The following is a 20,676-nucleotide window of genomic DNA, read 5'->3' on the forward strand; positions in this document are numbered from 1 at the left end:
GCAAGAGCGGTGGAAGTGACTCTGGCAGCTCCTCGACCTTTATACCAGGCCGCACTTTATCCTTAACCAGCTTTGACGTCAGGATCCAACAAGGCAGACCACGGTGTAATTTTGATGTTTTGTATTTAAAAGTTAGGCAGGAGGCAGCAGCATGGACTGGACCGACGCGCGAACCCAACGCGCAATCACGTGTGTATTTCTGCAGCCTCCGTTTGGGCTACTTTTTTGTTCTCAAAATAAATCCTTGAAAGCTAAAGTCTTTCCCTGCTTTTTATCCGTTTTGGGGCTTGTTATCATCTCCTGGGAATGACACACTCAAGGCGGAGATAAAGAAAGCCTGAGGGCTGATCCCACCACGTCGCCTCCTTCAACCTCACAATCTCCCCTTTCTAATATCATCCCCACAATAATTAGGTAGGCGCCTCTTGGCTAGATCTTGCGGTGAGATTTAAATCTCCAGGCGAACGACCATTGTCCATTTCCCAGTGGCTTTAGCTTTATATAATCTCCGGTTAAAGTCAACCAAATGCGCGCTCTCAAAATTCCGCAAGAGCCGTACAGCGAGAGCCGTACACTACATACCTAAAATAGGTGTCAGCGACCCCTTTAATTACCGAATGGGGGGGGTTAGTTTGAATCAAACAAGCTGTTAGGTCTCAGAGGAAGGATCCGATATGTATACATACATTCGCAATAAAATCCCGACACTGCTCCCCTCATATGCTCTCCTTTACCTCGCTCGAACCATCTTTCGTCTCTTTCCCTATCTCACTCACGTCCACTTTGACTTCCGGAGATCGATCAAACGGCCAAAAGTCCCTCCATCTCCCACAGAAAATTATCTCGAAGCAGGTTGCGCAGCTATAGATAACTATGAGGAAGGCTTTACAGGCCCAGTCGCAGATTGATGATGGGCCGTCCCAGCGGAAGTCGAATTCGCTGTCGAAATCCATTACAGGAACGTCAGATAAAGGGGAGTGATTGGGTGCGAGGAGCGAAAGATGATTGGGGATTTTAATGGGAGATGGTGAGTTTTAGGAAGTGTGCAAGGTGGCTGAGGCGGAGGGAGGCAGATGTGGAGGCTGAGTCGCGATTGGACGACTAAAACGCCTCACGAGACTCATTCTCTAGTATGATATGGAGGTTTTTAAGAATTATACTAACGGTTTGTAGTACGATGACGTTTGTCGACCAAGTTCTACTACATGTGTATCGTAGCTAGGGAGCAGTCCAAGCCATGTGGTGTAGTGCGATACACCATATGTTTCTGTATGAGATAAATCTGGGATTTATGGCCATATCTCATCGGCCATGGTCCATCAAACCTAGCTACAGTCCGGCTAACTAGGGGAAAAGGAAATCTGCCAGCGTCAGAAGCCATATTTCATAAAATCCGAAATCCGATTTCCACCAACGCCCAAACGCCACTTAACGCTCAACCAAATTCCTATGCCATGTCATCTCCCTTCTCCGTCTTCTCAACATGCGTGACAACCGGCTCCTTGCTAGAGCCGTTCCTCCGCATACTCTGTACGTCACGCGCAGCCTCCTCTTGGATCTTCGTATGATACTTGGGAAAGTCTTTCACCGAGACCCGATTCTCGAACAACTCATCTATTTCTTCGAGGGAGCGCCCCTTAGTTTCTGGTAAGAAAAGGTAGAAGAAGAGGGCACAGATGAGGTTTGAGACGGTCCAGACCCAGCCATATTTCACTCCCTGGAGATAGAAGCATTAGCAATGTTGCGAGGAAACTTGGAAGGATTTAACTCACCCAGTTCAGTTTACTAGGATTGATGAAATACGGAGAGCAGAATCCGACTAGCCACGCGAGGAAATACCCCAGCGAAATAGCAGAACCAAGAGTCCACGCACGAAGACGGGAACTAACGATCTCAGTACCAACTGGATAGCTAACAAGACCAATACCGCAGTTATAGAAAAAGCAGAAGATGCACCCAGAGGCGATCAATGCTTTCCCGACTTTGTGGGAGTTATCTTTTGTTTGTAGGATGCCTGCAATTCCAATGATGGCCATGGCAAGGGCACCTGCAACAGAGGACCAGATGAATATGAATCGGCGGCCCAGCCAATCGCGGATGGCAAACATTCCTGCAATTGTACCGATGATCCCCATCATGACAGTGATGATCGCAAATTTAAAAGGTTCGTCTACGCCTGCTATTTGGAGGAAGTATGTGCCGTAGGAGATGGCGAACCATGTGCCCGAGGCGGCGTGAGATGCCATGGAAGCGTAACATAGAATAGTTCGTCGGAGGTTGACGCCTAGGCGGCAGCATTAGATACAGTTTCGCCCGTCTAATGAAGGAAGAGGGAAACCTGCCTATATACATGTCCTTCCACTTTGCTCCATGTTTGCTGGCCTTCTCTTCCTCCATTCCTCGCACCATCTCTGCCCATTCAATCTCGATATATTCCTGCTCAACGGAAGTTCCTCTTAGGGATTGCAAGGATTTCCGACCCTCCTTGTCTTTCCCTTGGTACAACAACCAGCGCGGCGATTCGGGGACGAATAAAAGCCCCATTGCAAGAGCCACTGGGACAATATAGAGCAACGCCAATGGAATAACATAAGATCGCTTATCCATCATCTTAGCACAGTAGTAGTTAACCACCGATCCAACGAGACTCCCGACGTTGACCCAGAAGGTAAAGAAAGCAACCATAACACCTCTCAGGTGTGCTGGAGCAACCTCCGAAGTATAGATATTAGAAAATGTGACTAGAAAGCCATTGGAAAGTCCAAGGAGAATGCGTCCGAGATATATAACTCCTTTGTTGGTGGTTGCGATTTGGGTTGCCAGACCAGCGCAGTTCACAACGCATGCACACCACAGGGCAGCCTTCCGGCCGAAGTATCCAGCAAAGATGCCAGCGACTAGAGAGGAGAGGAAGGCGCCGAGTGTCAAAAGAGAGGTGATGAGTTGTTGGAATGTAGGCTATAACGACATCTATATTAGAGACTAGAAGGAGCTCGCCGGAGAGAAGCACGAACATCAATTCCATAACCAATCTTGATTTTAGGATCAACGAAGCCAAACACCTTCAAGAATCCCGGCATGGCTTGTAGGCCGCCTATAACAGCACTATCGAAACCATATTGCATGTTCGCCGTCGACACAACACATGCGATTAGCATGCATTTCCAATTTGCCAGCACGGAGGTTTGTGGGATCACCACCGATCCTGAGCCTGGGGTTGACGACATGATGGACTATCTCGTACCAATATTATCATATAAAATTAAACTTCCCCAAAATAAGGAAGTAATGAGAAGTGCAAACTTTAACCTACTGCTCTGGGGTATCCGAAGTTTATACTTCCCGCAGCCCTTACCTAAGACTATAACCTTGCGACTATATTCAATATATATTCAATATGAGCTTGCAATCAACTGAATTGCAATACCCATCAATTAGATCAAGGTCAATAGACTTAAAGCTCTATCGACATATGTCTCAGCTAGCATGTTTTACCCAAACGAATCAACATCCGGGATGGTGAGCAGCAAACGGGTTACCCCGCAGCAATGCCGTCGATCTAAACGGGGAAAATCCATGAACTTGCCAAATTGGAATGGGGCGGACGGAAGTGTAGGGAGGATATGTGGATAGATACATTTAATAAAAAGTGAGGGTCTGCGTGATACGACATCATATCTGTTGGATGTGCAACACGAGGAGGGGAGATGATAGGCTTCGTAGAGATATGTACAGTTGCCCAGGCACTAAGTACGCACCCTAAGCCACTTCCGCAGCGGGAGTCTGTGCCTACCTGGTGCCCCACAATGTGGGTCTGTGAATTGAATAACTGAGCAAACAACTTGATATAGGTAGAGTGTACGAAGTACAGGGCGGTTCAACGGAACATCCATAATCAATAGGCTCCCGCGTGGATATGGTAAGGTGTGTAAAACATTAAATTTGTGGTGGGATGCTCTTAGCAATGTTCACCTTAGAGATCATGTGCATATATTGATATGCTTGTGGGGTTGTACAGAGTACATGGAAAATCAGGTATGTTCAAGTGCTCAAAACAATAGAAAAGGTCGCGGCCAATAAAATAATTACACGGAGATAAGGGGCCTCATCCTAGTAACACCTATCATACGGCAACTGGCTCCGCTGGGATTGCAACCATGCCTTTAGAATCGACAGCAAAGCCACCCTTCTTCTCACCCATCTGGTTCAGGCCCCAAGCCGTCGGGCTGCCATCATGGACCGTCGTCCTCCGCATATCTCTTACATATCCACCTGCAAACTTGCCGGATCTGTGCATGACGGACGTATTGTCCCAGACGATTAGGTCGCCCGGCTGCTTCCACGAAATACTGGTTGTGTACTTGTCCTGGGTTGCGTGTTCCATTAGGGTCTTCAATAATTCTGTAGATTCCGCTTCTGGCAGCCCTTCCACATGATGTGCATGTGCTGCAACGTAGAGATTCATTCGCTGGGAAGGTTCGTGCTTCTGGACAAGTCGGTGCTTGGACATCTTGATAGTCGTGGGGTCCAAGTCTTTGAAGAACTCAGGATCAGCGACTTTGCGGGAATGGTGGATCGAGTGTGCCACGGCATAGTCCTTCTCGATCAATGTCTTTTTGAGATCTTCCGGTAGCCCATCAAAGGCAGTTCGTGTATCAGCAAAATCTGTATTGCCGCCGGTTTCTGAAGGTGGGAGAACGACGCCTCTGAGGAGGGAGTACGAGGCTCGGCGGGGGTTGAAAGAGGAGTCAACGTGGAACAAGCCATTTCCCTAGTCACACGGAGTCAGAAAATTTATCAAGGGAAGTAGTAAGATTTAGTGGTACCTTATTATAATGAGATCTTGGGTGGTCGGGTGTGAGAAGGTTTCCATCATCATTGACATTGCCCGCATCAAAAAGCTCGAGGTGTTCATAGCGAAGTTTGCGGCCTGGACCTGTAAGAGTTAACCCCAACTGGCGATATTTTAGCATATTATTAAACTCAACCGACCTTTCTGCATATATGGCCTTATATCATCCAGTTCCCCAAATCGCCGCGAGAACTCAACATGGGTTGTATCATCTAGTCCGGTATCGCGAAGGGCAACTACGCCGTACTATAGGACTAGTTATCAGCACGATTTGCACAAGTTGGCAGTCTGATATTTGTTACCTTTGCAATGACACTAACAATCTCTTGAAAGACATCGTCCGGAATTGGCTTCGCCAAATTGAGACCCGTTACTTCTGCGGCAAATGTTGGATGGAGTTCCGTGACTTGGAGGAGTGGAAATTCGGCTGTAGTAGGCATCCTGGCGCTGTTTGAATCTAATCGGTTAGGTATAAGGGGGCATATGCGATGACTTGATATGTAGTTGATAACTCGCTAATGGAGATATATGGGGTGAGTTGTTAACCTTATACTTCCCCAGCCTTGGCCTTGTCGAGCTTGACCAGGACCCAGCCCCACACCAAAACATACCCCGCCATAGCCAGGAAGAGTCGGGAGTGTTCCATGAAAAGACCAACACAACGAAGGAGGACGATCATAAGCGGCACAGCACTAAACTCCCATTATGATTGGCGGCCACTGTCTCACTACTGCTGTAATTGCAAATCACGGAATTGGCCTCGTATGAGTAGCCGCTAGGCACTTGTTCTAGTCACGTGTAGCTCGGCATCGTTTTGTACGGAATCCAAGGTACCTTACCTTAGGTGGGACGATGAAAAGAACATGCAGAATGTACTCTTTGATGCAAAAGTCTGTAGAATAGTTGCCGTATTTCCGACAAGTGCTTAGCATCGATTTGACGTGATGATATGAGGCATAGTGCTTATATGCCCCACAGGACCAACCCATCCTTCGGGGCAACAATATACTTGATATGTCAACAAGACCACTATTTCGATTTAGTTCAGGGTAATTGTGGGACACATGGTACGGGCTCTTCCCACGTGGTAGCGTTAATGTCTCGTGCATGGGATCGACAATGGGATGGGTTAGCCATATACTTTTCAGCGGCCCGAACAAGGGCAAACCCCACAAGAAGCTGTTGCTCAGGGCATTCCACCAGTGTACTTAAGAAACTAGCGGGAGGTTTCGGGTGCCATACCGCTTGGATTGACAGATCGGTGAGATTCACAAGTAATACCACACAAGCTTGCAACCGCCCATCGTATTTCATCGGAAGAAGATAAGCAATTGAACCGTCATTGTACCATATTCTCCGTTTTCTCGGCGCCGTGCTTTCCTTTAATCTAGTATCTTCCGCTGTTTTCCATCGTCATCGGTGCTCCTAGACAAGGAGGCTTGTGGCTCTGGAAAAATATGACATTTTCCGTCCATCTTGAACGTAAAGTCTCGTTTCTCTAGGATATTTCGAGCATTGTCGTCCAACTCAAAATCCATACGTGCTTGGGATAAGCCTCGAATATCACAGCCATATATCTCGGAAGCCACCGTGCCGAGGATACCACCTGCGAGACGTCACTGAGCCCTTGCACATTACATAGAAGCGGACAATATCCATCCCGCCGCCTTGTCAGCCCCGGCAAATATCCATGAGCGATTTCAAGGGGGAGAACCCAAAGTTCCTCCACGCTGAGGGGTTCATGCAACATAACTGAAACAGACGACAAAACAAATTGTCACAAGGCACCTAAAGAGCGCGAACTATTCTGCCTAGGCGAGACTTAGCTCGATGGAGCGGTCGCTTCAATGTGCAATTGTTTTAACAGAATCTCAGAAGGAGGCTGTTGCGGTAGGAAATAATTAGGGATGTCGTTGGGCTGAAGAGCTGACAACTAGCGGAGCTATTAAGCTTGATAGATTGGCATTGCTCGCACTACGAGAATATTGCCATCTACTTCCGCCTATTGTAGGCATATTGAAATGTATGAGAAGGGTGCCGACATCCGCAAAACAGCAGTGGGTTGTTTGACGTACTACTCCAGTCACTGGATACACAGATGTAGACAGAAATTCACCTTCACTTGATTGATTCAATGATGCTGTCGCTCTCACCAGTCGCCTGATGCTAACAGATTGTCATTTCTGCTCTACGTTAGACTACTCGTCGAGGTAACTGTGTCTTCGCCCACAGCTGTGTTCTCTGCAACAGAAAGAGCCGCAACCCCAGCCGTAGCCGTAGCGATGGACTTGGCTTCTTTTTCTCGAGCCTTTAGTGCCTTTTTAGCATTCGCTTCTTCGAGTTTCTTCATCTTCTTCGCCTGTGATTTTGAGTTGGGGTCTTTGACGTCTTGGACCGGTCCTTTGGAGGCACCAGATTTGCCTTGAACCGAAGGAAGCAGAGTATTCGATAGGGCCCCACGACAGAGTAGCGGCCGTGGTGTCATGAAGTGCTCAAGTATTTGATCTGTTACCTTCGCTCGTCGCTCCTGAAACGAGGTACAGAATGTGGCCAGTTCTCCGGCGCACCTATACTATGGTCAGAATGGACACCGACTTTGGAAGATTCACAGGCCAGATATACTTTTTCTTGATCTCACCGGTTAAGAGTTTTCCAGACTTGTAGTCTTGCCGAATCTGCTCAAGCTCCTCGTCGCTCTATGGTACGTCAGCAAGACAATTAGACAGGCACTCCTCTCGACTCACCTCTAGGAAGAATCTTAGGTATTGATACGAAACATCGACGTCTGGATTTCCGCCTTTTTCTCTATGCTCCTCGAGAGTCTCTCGACCTCCACTGAACGCATATTGGTTGATCTTAGTCATAATTGTCTTGGGGTTGTCCCGTGCGAGGATACAGCTTGACTCGATGGATGCGGACATTTTGGATCCAGGACCTTGAAGAGCATCTAAAAACCGCGCATGGATCAGCGACGGTTTCGCATACTTCAATTGACTAGCAACGTCTCTTGTTCTACCGATATGTTAACTAAATACACAACGAGCGGAGATGGCTAAAATCTTACAAACGAAAGTACGGATCCTGGTCGATTGCGCACGGTATAAGACATGGGATCTGGTTTGAGTCGGGACCGAACATAAATGGAAATGATCCCGCGAACGAAGAGGCGGCTTGGACGGCAGCGAAGTGAACCTAAAGAGCTATTAGCTTGGTATAAAGGTATTATGAACTACTACTACCTTTCCGATGTTGGTGCTAGAATCGAAGCCAAAGCAGGCATCGGCAGTTCCTCTATTGATTCTCTAAGGTCCGTTAGTAAAGCCCGAAACGGCGTCAGGAAACTAACCTTGGCTATCCGTGCGATGTTTCTGTAGAAATCCCCGCCCATGTATCCAAAATCCGAGAAAATGAAGGTTCGTTCGGGATCGAATCCGACAGCAATAATGTCTTTAGCATTCTCTTGAGCGTAAACTTCATATTCGTTCACGGTGCGCCCATGGTCACTGATAAGGTACTTCTCGTCTGATCATACATAACGTAAGCAAACTGGATTATCCTAACTTGATGGTGTCTTAACATACCATCCGTCAGCATTATGATCACGGGGACCTGGAACACGTCCGACAACCACTTGGTCAGTTGAAACGGAACCATATGCCCGATATGCATAATGTTACTACTTGGGCCTCTACCTGTGTAGATGAAGAATGGCTCTTTTTTCTCGAACCTTCCCCATGTAAGCTTGGTATTTTCCAGAGGAGCCGCAGACTGTACCTATCTAGAATGACCTCCAAATCACGATGTGAGAAGACAATCTGCCGTCGAAGGAATCGGTGGGGTTTGTGGCCAGTAACACGCTCAAATCTCTCTAGCAGCGCTTCATCAATGAGCTTGGTGCCGAACTGCTCGACGAGTTTGCTGTAGTCGATAGGCTTTACAGTGCCGTCCTCATTGACCTCGCCTGAGACGCTCCAGGGATTGACATTTTGCTCCTTCGTCACGAAGGTACCTTCGGGTTGCTCTAGAACCTCCGCCATCGCATGTACAAATTGCGCGGTATCGTGGCTTTCTCAGAAACGTGAAAGCTGAGGCAGTCACAAGTGCTGGTGGAACGGGGAGAAGGCAAAGAGACGTCTAGAGCGACGACAATGTGTACTGTGCTGGCCTCAATTTTGTAGTTTGGCCCTGGCATGACTCACGTGGGCGGCTGCAATTTACATGCTGCGGTGGTGGGGTTGGTCTACCCTAGCTTAGTCAGCGTTCTCGACAATGCCGTGGGTTTTGTCAAAGGAGACTTGGCAGTTGGTCCCCGCTCCGCTCTACAAATACCTCAACTCAATCCCGACTATCATCAACTATTTCGGATAGGAACACCAGCAAAGCAGATATTCAACCCCGTACCAACGTGGCGGCTTGGTTTGGAGGCCCTCCAGTTGCCGTGAGCGATAAGCTACGCTCTACCAATGCTGGTGTAAATTGCTCTTGTCCCGCTGTCAACCTTCTCGCATATATGGGATTGATTAAAGAGCATAAACCGCCTACTCTTATGCACCTCTCGAATTCAAATCCGATATCAGACTTCTGACCATTTACAAGGGAAATGGCTCTGAGCCACTCGTTTGCAGCCTTGTGCGAGCTAAGCTCACACGCAAGCCGTGCTGCGAAGCGGTCTCATACGTGTACGGCCCACCCGGCCAAACCGGGTCGCTGATTCTTTGTGAACAGCCTATTCAGATACGGGTTAACCTATGGTGAGCCATAAGAATTCTCCCGAGGAAGAGCTCGCATCGTTTGCTATGGGATGATGCTCTTTGTATCGATCAGGACAATTTGAGAGAGCGCAATCATCAAGTTGGCTTGATGGCAGAGATATACAGTCGAGCGGCTGATGTTTTGGTCTGGATGGGAGAGTAGGGATACGACAGCGGCATGGTCATGAAATATCTCGATGAGGTTGACAAATCGGCCAGTCCTCAAGGTCCGTGGGACCATCGAGAACGACTGGCTTTGGAAAATCTTGTAATCGAGGTTACTGGCAGAGGATGTGGATTCTACAAGAACTAGGTCTTGCACGTCGTCTAATCATTTATTGCGGTACTAAGTCTGTGGATTGAGAGGCGCTTGTCAGCTGGCTAGTTTTGAAGGACACGTTGGGGGTGACCGAGTTCGAGTTGAGCTCTGAATCGAGCTTTATAGGCACAGAATTTGTAGAGAGAAACAGCCAGAGACGAGGCACATTGATCTGCTGATAGATTTTGGAAATGTTGAGTGGACTGATCTAAAAGACAAAGCTTTCGCGCTGTTCGGGCTGTCAACTGATTGTAAGCAGCTCCAGGCGGGTTACTCAAAGTCGCAGTTTGAAATCTACCAGGATGTTCTAAATATATATTACCCACTCTCTCACAACTCTATAACAGCAGGACATTAATTCACGCAAACGAGGTTAGGCTCAAGGATTATCATATGCCGTGATATCCGTTGTTGTGTGTTGTTCGAAGTTTGTTTTGTCATTGTTGAAACTTGAAAGTCGCTAAGAGATGCTAAAGCTAAAAGCTGGGGAAGAACCTTGACACTGGCCCCACCCGACTTATCCGTCTTTCACATGCAGTGTTACTTTGAGACTTCAGCAATTCAGGATACTTGTTATGTTTTAGCTACAGACTAAATTCCAATGCAATAACATAAATAAACTTCTAGCTCAACGGAATTACAGTCATCTTAAGCACAGATATTATAGCAGCACGTGATCATTATGTTATTCTAGTTGCTTAAGCACATCACACATAGCGACACAATGCCGTTTAGAGGATAATACTGCCAGCATTTGTAATTGATAATTATATAGAATTATGTCTAATCTGATAGTGTCAAAGTCCCCCCTTCTAGGACAAAATAGTAGGATGGTCACGTGTTCCGCCCTCAGCTCCGCATACTATCATATATTTTATATTTTATTTAGAAGAAACTTAGGTATAGTTTATAAATCATTTATTAATATTTCATTAAAGCTCCTTGCCTGCAGGATCCTACATTCGGCATAATTCGGTACTAAATTTATATGATTCCTGTGATGTACAACTTTCGTCATCTTATCGCCCTTACCCCACTCACCCGATATCGAACACTCGTGGGAGAACTTATCCTCCAAACAATGGAAACTCTAAAGCAAGCAAAGGACAACACTAAATTTCCCTTCAAAATCACACCACCCCTTCTCAACTCCGCCTCACCCTGGGCAACCACGCTCTCGGATCTCGAAGCTCTCTACGCCTCTCCCTACACGGGCGCGGTAACAATACGCACTTCCCTCTTATCAGGCTTTCCGCACAACCCTAAAACACACCAATATACATTCTTTTCAACCAGCACAGGCCATGCAACTTCCGAAGTCAACGCTGAAGGACGAAGTGGGGTTGTTGCCGGCGAGACCAGCAGTGTGAATACTCTGGGCTATAGCCCTATTCCGTTCCACGAGTATCTAGATATGCTCAGGGGGCTTCACTCGTCCGGAAAACTCAAATCCAACAAACCGTTTATAGTTTCCGTTACAGGAGCAGCAGATGAAGTTGCGAGATGTTATACCGCCTTGTTGAAATTGCAAAATGAGGCGGAGGAATTGAGCCTGATGATGGAGATAAATCTTTCCTGTCCGAACATTCCGTCAAAGCCGCCGCCAGCATATGACTCTAAAAGCTTAGCAGAGTATATCAGTGCCATTGCTGTCGGGAAACAGGATTTTATTGCTGCCAGTCCTGGTATGGACGTGAGGGGTGTACACGTAGGCATTAAAACCCCACCATACACCTACTCCGACCAATTCATCGGCCTGGAGACTGCGCTTGAGGAGTCGGTCAATTTACCGGGCGGATGCCCAATATCCTTCATCACGGCGACTAATACTTTAGGTTCCTGCCTCATCACTACTTCAGATAGCGAACCTATGTTAAATTCAGCGAATGGAACCGGGATGGGGGGTATGGCTGGGGATGCATTACATCCTCTTGCGCTGGGGAATGTGAAAACTATCCGCGGCATGTTAGACGCTTCCTCCCACGCTGAGATCAGGGGAATTCAAATTATAGGGGTGGGAGGAGTGAGAGACGGGGCTGGGTATAAGAGGATGAGGAGTGTCGGTGCGGATGCGGTGGCTGTTGGAACGGCGTTAGGAAGGGAAGGCGTGGGTATTTTTAAGAATATTGTAGGGGGGGGTTAGGAGAGTAATGTGGTGAAATGAGACAACAGATCGGGTTAATTTGTCAAACTTTTGTGAAACAACCTGGACTCGTCTAACTAACTATGCATATATACCGTAACGAGCGACAGGAAATGTTTGTGTTTTGCCAGCAAAGTTTAAGTGTCTCAATATTAGATATTTACGTGAGCACATTGTGATGTTCAATGCATAGGAAAGTAAATACTATCTCACGGATTGCGCGTAGAGTGTAGACAACGGTGGTGGGGGTCGAGGCAGCGGGCACTGGAAAGGATGGCTCATGGGATTAGGAAGGGCAGCATACCTCGATGATATTAAGTATAATAGTATATAAATAAAAGATATGATGAGGGGCCCCGTGAACGTAGTTGGGTATCATCAAGAAGAGAATTGCATTTTCTATGCACAGAATAAAAATAAAGTAATATCCTTGGTGGGCGTAAAAGTTTTGTATATCTTGCCCATCAGCTGTCTAAGTGAGCCAATACCAATACCCAACCACCAACTAACTAACCATCCCCAAAACACCTCCCAATCTTTCTACTAAAACTGAGTCTCTCTATGAAACTTGCATAACCATTGGCCCGGCAAGAGTAATGCCATCAGTAAGAACGCCAGTAGCTGGGCCGGCGCTCGCAAGGTTGACATAAGTGAAGCCCTTGAGGTTTTGTGGCACGACGCAAGCACCGCCGGTGAATGGGCTGAATGCAGTTCCGCCGGGTGCGCCAGCATTGGTGAACGCACAGAAGGTAGCACCGGCACTAGCACTAGACTCAAGAGCCAGGCTCTGGCCTGCGAGAACTTTGGTGTTCGCGCTAGCAGCACCCATGGTAACAGCGGGGAAGGGAGTGACGAGGAGGTTGGAGCCTTCGGGGCAGGACTCGATGAATCCTGCGGCGAGGGTGAAGACGTTGCGGATACCGAGAGCAGTGTCGAATGGTGAGGGGATTGCCTCCGCCTTTGAGGCGACGCGGATGAATGTTTGATGGCGGGCTTCAACGGTAACAATTGAGGCTGCTACAGAGAGGATGGATGGGGTGGTGACGAGAGGGGCAGCTCCAAGGTAACTATTGCCAATGCGTTAGTACATGATCATTTGAGAAAGTTCAATGGGGATAACATACGCAGAGACGCCGACATTCTCCAAGATGGCAGCAGTAGCAACCATGCCGGCCGCATCAGTCAGGCCAAACTTGTACTTGCAAGGAGCAACAGGCTTGACGCCCGCACCAGAAATCGCAGACAACAAGGTGGTAACATGAGTTTGCTCAGATGTTAGGATGGACTTCAGGTTGGTGATATCAGCTGCTTGGAGACCCAAGGCGGTGAAATCCGACTCGGGGAATTTCGCGAATCCCTCCTCGTAGAAAGCTGTCTCGAGGAATTCCAACGTGAGCGCACTGTATATCGTTAGCATCGAGTGACGGGATCACGATGAGGTAGCCAACGTACAATTGGAGGATATCAACATCCGTCAATCCATCAGGTAAACCAGTTGCTGGGTTTTGTCTCGCAGAGATGGCGTTGTATGCGCTGATGGTTCGAGGATCGAGCTTTGGGAATGCCGGTGCGGCGGAAGTAACAGTAGCGAACCCAACCGCCACCGCTCCCAAGATTTGTCTTAAGCTAGGCATATTGAGGATATCGGATTGTATTAGACTGAGCTCGTAGTTGAGAGTAAACGCAAATCTGAAGGACCGGATTCGAAGTATAGGCGATTGTATATCGACAACAAGACCAGCCTGAGCTATAACAAGGAATCCAAGCACAACAGAATAGAAATTAATAGAGTATTATAAGTGATGGCGAGAAGGACAATCTTGAATGTAGGACTAAAGGAGGGAAAGCGATTGTCTTTTCGATGAAAGCAAACCAGCGCTTCAATGGGGGAGATGGGTATCGTGAGTTAGGAACGCAAAGAGTGTGGTGCCAGCTACCACCCAAACAGAGAGATCCGGGACTCGACTAAGTAATAAAGGCAACGCTGGTGCCAGCAGCAGGACTAGCCTACGGAACGGAGACAGACAGATCTTGGCCTCCTCCACGGGTGGAAGCTTGACCGACGAGGAGATTATTTGATCCTTGCGACTGGAGTCGCTTGACCCTCAAGAGCTCTCCTCCGTATCCCATAGGCTTCAAGGGGTACCAAGGTATTTTGGCCATGTCCGCCAGGAGCATCCATCATCCGAAGATATTCGCAGCAAGCAGGGCAACAATCCAGCAGCACGGGACCTTACTATCCCAGTTCAAGCACCCGACCACCCCACGGCCGCATGAAGGACCAGTAGGGCGCTCAAAAAAGCCTCCGATTGGCACCACCAGAGCGCAAAACATCGCAAAACAATCCTTAAGCCAAACAGAGCCAGAGCAGGCGGTTTGGCCTAGTATCTGGGCATGACACTGGACGACGCCTTTTTCGGATAACGCCCAGCGCCGAGGCAGGGACACGAGAGGGTCGTGTGTCGGGCGTGTTTGAGAACAGGCTGGTCAAACCGCGCTCGCCTACAGATTGTGAGGCATTGACACTGGCAGGGGGCAATGGGATTGCAAATGCCTCCAAAGAAGTATATTTCCAGCCAGATCGCACCTATCTGAGCTTGTTGCATGGTTATGTGCATCCGCACGGAAGCTTTTGTACCCGTCGTCGCCGTGCTGGCTCCACGGTTCACGGTTCGCCAAGATGCGTAATGTCGCGCGTGGATGTTGATGCGATACGATGCTTTGCCATGCGGTTCGGTGCCATGCCGTGGAGAAATGGCCCCCCAATAATGCTCCCTCTGCCGGCCCGTCGGAATTTCTTCACGCGGTTTCTTAGATGTTAAACAATATGGGGGTCCCGCTACACCCGAATGGGTTTCTGATCTCTGGGAGCCAGTGGGAGGAGTCCAATGCGTTTGGATGACATCTGAGATCAGCCTGTCAGAGCAGACAAATAGCCCGAAGCCGCATTGTACATGTAAATCTTCCAAAGTATATAGAGAGGGCATTGGGCGTGGAGCATAGGGCTCTAAGTAAGACACATCAGGATGTTAGTCGTTTTTAATAGACGGCATCGATCGCCGCACCGGGTAAAACATGTGATTTGCGCTAATGGCTATAGATAGATGCAGACGCTAAAGCAATGAAATACATATTGAGCAACCCCCCGATATGTCTTAGTTACCTATATCGTATCACCATCACCCATTACTACCCCTCATCGGTGGGTGATCTTCAAGCCTCAAACTTTAACTTTTCCTCCACTGTCATCTTGTCCGTGACCATTCAGTGACAATCTCTCGACGAAATATTATTTCTACTTGTGCTCTTCGATAATAATGCAAAGGAAACATTCCACCACTTTTTGACGTGTATATCGAGGGATTAAGGACTTTTTTTGCAATCGCCAAAACTGCGGCCATCAGTGCCGCCAAATGAGCATGCGCCAAAAATCCGGACCAGATGATGGATGTATCAACATTCATAGCGCGTAGGGATTGAGAGAGCGGATGGTAAGGCATCTATTACCTGTTAGCTATGGTCAAGGCATTGAGCATCATATGACTTACGGAGGACTCTTCGTGAGATCGGTCTTCAAAATCACAGGTACCCTGGTCATTTCTTTGACATCTTGGATGTATTCTCCATTCTCCTCTCGGAGAGTGAAGAGCTTCAAGTATTTCTCCTTGGCGCTAAGTTTCGCCTCAACAGGTTCACCGGCTGGCACCTTGGAATCCGAACGAGTGCGATGGAGGTTACCGGTTGCAGTGAGTGAATTTCTGGTGGGCGACGGCGGCACACTTTGTGTTGGGCGCTCCGCAAGGGAAACGCCAGAAAGACCCTCGGCGATGTCGGAAACATCATCCTCATCATCAAACAGAGCATCAACATCATCAGTCGAGATAGTGCCTGTCTCCATTTGCTTGCGTTGGGCTTCTTCGTGTTCCTTCTTGGCACGTTCTGCAACGGCGGCTTGCTTTGCGGCAGCCGCAGCGTTGGTTGTCCTCTGAGACAGGCCGGGCCTGGGACGTTCATCTTCTGGGACGTATGCCGAAGAGGGAACGCCCTTCTCCCAGTACAGTTCAAGAATACGGTCGTTCTTGCGGAATTCTGCCTTTTTCAGTGGCAGTTGGTCACAGTGCACCCTCTTCTCGAAGCCATACTCAGGGATGAGTACGTCGAAAGCAGAGTCATACACGCAGATGACAATACCCTCACTGATGAGCTCGCCACCAGCTTCTTCCCGTTTCCGATCCATGATTCGGCAGGATTCAATGTGAACGCTCTGTTCTTGTGCATTCTGAGCGGAGTCTTTCTTGGTATTGCCGGATTCAGTGGTCTTGACCAGCATATCGATATCCTCGTTATATTCGATTTTGCCTTCCGAGAGCACAGCCTCAAGTTGGCGGTGGACAACTAGGTCGGCATAGCGACGAGATGGGTTTGTGAAATGGGTATAAAGAGGCAGATTCAACGCATAGTGGGGATGGAGATGTGCAGGGGTCTTGCCAGCAATGAAATACTTGGCTCTCTGCATTGTCTTGACCAGGAGAGTCTCCATTCCCTTCCGAAGGTTAGTATCATCAACCTTGAACAAGCTGTTTTGGAGAGTTCCACTGCTTGTAGTATCAATCTCATATCCGAGCCTGTTCATTCGATCGGCAAAAGTCTGCAATCTTCGTGGGTTCGAAGGGCCTTGTCGGCGAAGAAGTGCCTTTTCTGGCAGGCCCTTTGCAATCTTCTGGGCAACATAGGCGTTCGCCTTGTGCATCAATTCCTCAATCAATTCATGGGATGATGTTGAGTCAAAGATGTTTTGTTCAACAGGGACGTTCTCATCATCCAGTTGGTAGATGAGTCTCAATGGCGCGATTGTCTCCCCGTCTGTACCAAGACGCTGTTCCCGGAATTTCTGGGCGACGGCCTGAAATAATTAGCATGGTACGAGTGTTACAGGTGCATGGTACTCACGTGAAGAATTTGTATGTCCTTAAATTCGGCTCCTTGGAGCTTGGTCTCAACATGGCCAGAAAGCACAGCATCAACGTCCTTGTATGTCAACTTGCCGGCGCTCTTGATAATGGACTTACCAATCCATGTTTCGTCATCAGAAACGGCGCCGGTGAGAGGATTGACCTTAAAAACGACACTGACGGTAAGACGTTCCTGCCCGGGGGTCAGAGAGCAGATCTCCGAGGCGATCTTGGGAGGAAGCATGGCGCAAGTTCTGTTCATCAGATACACAGCAGTGCCTCGCTTCTTAGCCTCGCGATCAACAAGGGAATTCGCCTTGATGAAGTGTGCAACATCAGCGATATGAATACCAATCTCAATCTTCCCATCAACCTCCTTGACGTGAATGGCATCATCAAGTTCATTCGCGCCATTAGGATCGATGGTAAAGGTCTTTTCGTCCCGGAAGTCTCGGCGAGCAGCAATTGCCGCCTCATCTTCCTTCGCCAGAGACCATTCATCGAGTCCCACACTTCGGGTAACAGCATCAGAAAAGTCGTCAGAAGCAAAATTATTGTCTCTGAGTAAAGCGTCGGTCTCAACCTTTAATTCTCCCATTTTACCGAGCTGCTCAACAAGGGTACCGAACGGATGCAGAGAGGTGATCGGCCATCGCTTAATGCACGCGACAAAGATTCGATCAGCATAGTCCTGGTGCTTCTCAACGAAGTCACGGGGGGCTTGTTCTGTTGGAATGGCGATCAATGGTACTCGCTTGTCAGTAGGCTTAAACCAAACAATCTTGGGCTTGTCCTGCTGGCGCTGCTCTTGGTGGCGGCCGGAACCACCATCGCGGGCTAGACGTTCAGCCTCTTGCTTCTCCTTCGTAGCCTGGCTGCTAGGGCGAAGCAAGCCGAGGGTCCCAGAAAACATCTGGCCAGCCACACGCTCAATGACGGCGACGATGTGGCCTGCATAGAGAGGTTTCTGCTCGTCATTGACCTCTTCCTCTTCGACCAGAAGAAGGCTCTGTCCTTCAACTTCGACATCATCATTCTTCTTCTGCGTTGGGCGCTGTCTCAAGCTGCCCCGTCTCCTAATCCCACCTTCGTTGGTACTAGGCTGCTCATCACCGGTGGTAGAGTTATCCCGGTGGGCTCTGTCTGTACCGTTGGTAGATCCACTGGATCTTGTATCGGTGATGTCTTTCCGCTTCTTCTTTTCTTCTTTCTCGCGCTTCTGGCCCCAGACCTCATCCACGTCAAGCAGTTCGACAGCAACTAGATCACCTTCGAGTGCACGATTGCGATCTTTGCTTCCGCAAATGAAAATATCCGCATCAAGCAACCCATCCTGGGTTGAGACATAAGCATCACTCCTGTTTTTCTTATTGACGCGGAGGATGCCAGAGACGAGTTGTCCATCTCCGAGCAGCGCTGGGAGTGTTGCCTGAGGGAGATACGGTGTGAAAAGGGTCTTGCGCTGCTGCTGTTGTTGCTGCGACGAAAGCTGAGGCGCATGCTGGCTTCCTTGGAGCCCAACATGACCATTCATTTGAGCAGCTTGAAGAGCTTGGAGTTGGCTCATCTGTAGGGGATTCAATTGTTGGCCGGGAAATAGGGGCTGCTGAACGAGTGCCATTTGACCTTGTGGTAATTGCACCAGCTGGGGTTGGTTTCCATATTGGAACGAGCCAAGAGAGTTGATAGACTGATTGACGGAGCCACGGTTACGATGTCCAGGCTGGAAGCCGCCCTGTTGCTGTTGCTGGCCCTGGAAATTGCCCATGGGCCCTTGCTGGTCCTGCTGTCCCTGAGCTGGTTGGTTTCTCCAGTTCCCTTCAAAGTTGCGGGACGAATTACGATTGTGGCCCACGGAGCCTCGTTTCTGGAAATCATTGCCCTGCCCGCTCGCGCCGGCATCTGCAGTGGCTTGCATCGGAGGAAATTGGAATGATCCGCCTCCACGCATGGAAGACCCGCCACGGCCATTGGCTCCAACAGCCATACTCTGGCTGCGGCCATGACCACCGCCTCGACCACGCAGGCTAGGGGCAGATGAAGAAAGATTTCCAGGAGCCTGTCCTTGTGCATTCTTGTCCTCGCCCGAGGGGCTATCCGTCCGCTCGGCGCCGGCTGGAGCTGCGCCGGCGGCGCCTGGGATTGGGAATTGAAATCCAGATGTAGTTCGTTTCTGTTGGGCAAGCTCTGCCGCCTTCTTGGCCTCAGGTAATGCCAGTGAGTGACGCCGCTGGTGCCCACCACCGGGAGGTCCGCCCCCGCGACCTCCACGGGTGTTATTATTTTCTCGAGGATGTCCTCCAAAGTCGCCAAACGCGGAACCCGAAGCTCCGGATGATGGAGCTGGTGGTGGGCCCATTCCCATGTTGGGAAGTGCCGATTGATTACGGCGATGTGATAAGGGTTGCGTGGGAGCGCCCATCGGCGGGTTCATCTGCTGCTGGGGCTGTTGCTGCTGCATCTGATTAGGGAACTGGAAGCCAGGTTGCGGCGACAGGTTCTGCATCTGCGGCTGCAGAGGGTTGTATCCGCCGGGAGCTAGGTGCTGGGCCGGCGGGATCATTCCCATGTTGACATATTGCTGATGGGTCGCCTGAATCTGTTGTTGCTGCTGTTGAAGTAGCTCGATTTGCTGTTGTATAGCTAGTTGTTCCACTGTACGAAGAGGAGTTGATCAGCAAGATGATATATCATAGGTGGCATCCCAATTAAAAAAAGATGACGACAGATGCAAGGCGGAGCCTCTAAGGACTAGCTGTACTTACTGCCGGGCGAGGAGAACATGCTCATGAGCGGCGTCAGCTCCGACGGACTCCTGCGATGAGCAATATGAAGTCTCCGGCCGGTTGGGCCTGGGACACCACCCTGGGGCGGCTGGTTCTGCTGATGCTCCATGATGGAGATGCACGCAGCGCGGGTTGCGGCGGGAGTGGTACGGTTGTGGGTGTGCTGCAGTGCAATTCAAATGACTGTTGCTTGGTGGAATCAAATGAGGGCGAAAGAGAGGGTACGAAGGGAGAGGCTTGAAGGAGTGCTTCTCGACGATCCGAGGCAGTGGGGGAGGGAGGGGTGGTGATATTCTGGGAGGTATTGGGGTGATAGTAGAGGGGACGGGATGGAGAGAGGGAGAGGATAAAGTTAAGGTTCAGGTTCAGGTTCAGGATGCGGATCACGTTGGGGGGAGGTTGACGGGGTGGTGATGCACACAGCACGGGGAGTCGTGAGCTGCGGTAGACCGCTTTGGGCCTTGGGGCTGCTGGACGGTGCTTGGCTGGGGGGGGGGCGGGTGAGGTAAGGCACGTGACTGTACCCCCTAAGGTATTGCTAATAAACTCCCCTTGGCTGTGAATTTATATTAGAGAGAGAGCTTTATTTTCACAGGTGTCCAGGTACGCATTCAGGCATCCTGTACCTGGATACTCTGCAGTATCGTAATATAGTATATAGTATATAGTATTGCGTGTCAACAACTACGTACACAGTACCTCCTGGTAACTTGTTGTTGACACCTAAAACGGGCTCGGGGCACCATTCGGGTAGTGCTGCCCCTGTTTCACCGCCCGGCAGAATCCCTTGTACTTCGTAGTCGCGTCCAGAGTATCATCAGCTTTGCTTTTGCGGAACCACAACTCTCCAAACGAGAAATCCAAACTCAATTC

General features: G+C 49.3%; 6 protein-coding genes across 6 annotated transcripts; 1 reads left to right on the forward strand and 5 right to left on the reverse strand.

The window, feature by feature from the left end:
• Positions 1-1,447: 1,447 nt before the first annotated feature.
• Positions 1,448-3,227, reverse strand: BP5553_09442 (Uncharacterized protein; the record flags this gene model as incomplete). Its single annotated transcript, XM_032018065.1, has 4 exons — positions 1,448-1,717; positions 1,773-2,284; positions 2,481-2,958; positions 3,015-3,227. 4 exons carry the CDS (start codon positions 3,225-3,227, stop codon positions 1,448-1,450), a joined length of 1,473 nt encoding a protein of 490 aa, XP_031865972.1.
• An 896-nt stretch (positions 3,228-4,123) lies between these two features.
• On the reverse strand, positions 4,124-5,292 carry BP5553_09443 (Clavaminate synthase-like protein; the record flags this gene model as incomplete). The annotated part of the gene is made up of 4 exons (XM_032018066.1): positions 4,124-4,771; positions 4,827-4,936; positions 4,993-5,098; positions 5,155-5,292. The coding sequence occupies 4 exons, from the start codon at positions 5,290-5,292 to the stop codon at positions 4,124-4,126; spliced, it is 1,002 nt and encodes a 333-aa protein (XP_031865973.1).
• Positions 5,293-7,040: 1,748 nt separating this feature from the next.
• On the reverse strand, positions 7,041-8,889 carry BP5553_09444 (Uncharacterized protein; the record flags this gene model as incomplete). The annotated part of the gene is made up of 8 exons (XM_032018067.1): positions 7,041-7,419; positions 7,475-7,548; positions 7,597-7,864; positions 7,917-8,044; positions 8,092-8,154; positions 8,199-8,374; positions 8,434-8,579; positions 8,627-8,889. 8 exons carry the CDS (start codon positions 8,887-8,889, stop codon positions 7,041-7,043), a joined length of 1,497 nt encoding a protein of 498 aa, XP_031865974.1.
• Positions 8,890-11,003: 2,114 nt separating this feature from the next.
• BP5553_09445 (uncharacterized protein) lies at positions 11,004-12,065 on the forward strand (the record flags this gene model as incomplete). The annotated part of the gene is made up of 1 exon (XM_032018068.1): positions 11,004-12,065. The coding sequence occupies one exon, from the start codon at positions 11,004-11,006 to the stop codon at positions 12,063-12,065; it is 1,062 nt and encodes a 353-aa protein (XP_031865975.1).
• A 559-nt stretch (positions 12,066-12,624) lies between these two features.
• BP5553_09446 (Ferritin-like protein) lies at positions 12,625-13,699 on the reverse strand (the record flags this gene model as incomplete). The annotated part of the gene is made up of 3 exons (XM_032018069.1): positions 12,625-13,132; positions 13,190-13,465; positions 13,518-13,699. 3 exons carry the CDS (start codon positions 13,697-13,699, stop codon positions 12,625-12,627), a joined length of 966 nt encoding a protein of 321 aa, XP_031865976.1.
• Positions 13,700-15,525: 1,826 nt separating this feature from the next.
• BP5553_09447 (RNB-domain-containing protein) lies at positions 15,526-19,912 on the reverse strand (the record flags this gene model as incomplete). Its single annotated transcript, XM_032018070.1, has 4 exons — positions 15,526-15,565; positions 15,614-16,968; positions 17,016-19,672; positions 19,783-19,912. 4 exons carry the CDS (start codon positions 19,910-19,912, stop codon positions 15,526-15,528), a joined length of 4,182 nt encoding a protein of 1,393 aa, XP_031865977.1.
• Between the last annotated feature and the right edge of the window lie 764 nt (positions 19,913-20,676).

Source organism: Venustampulla echinocandica, assembly GCF_003357145.1.
Source record: "Venustampulla echinocandica strain BP 5553 chromosome Unknown scaffold_10, whole genome shotgun sequence".
Lineage (NCBI taxonomy): Eukaryota > Fungi > Ascomycota > Leotiomycetes > Helotiales > Pleuroascaceae > Venustampulla > Venustampulla echinocandica.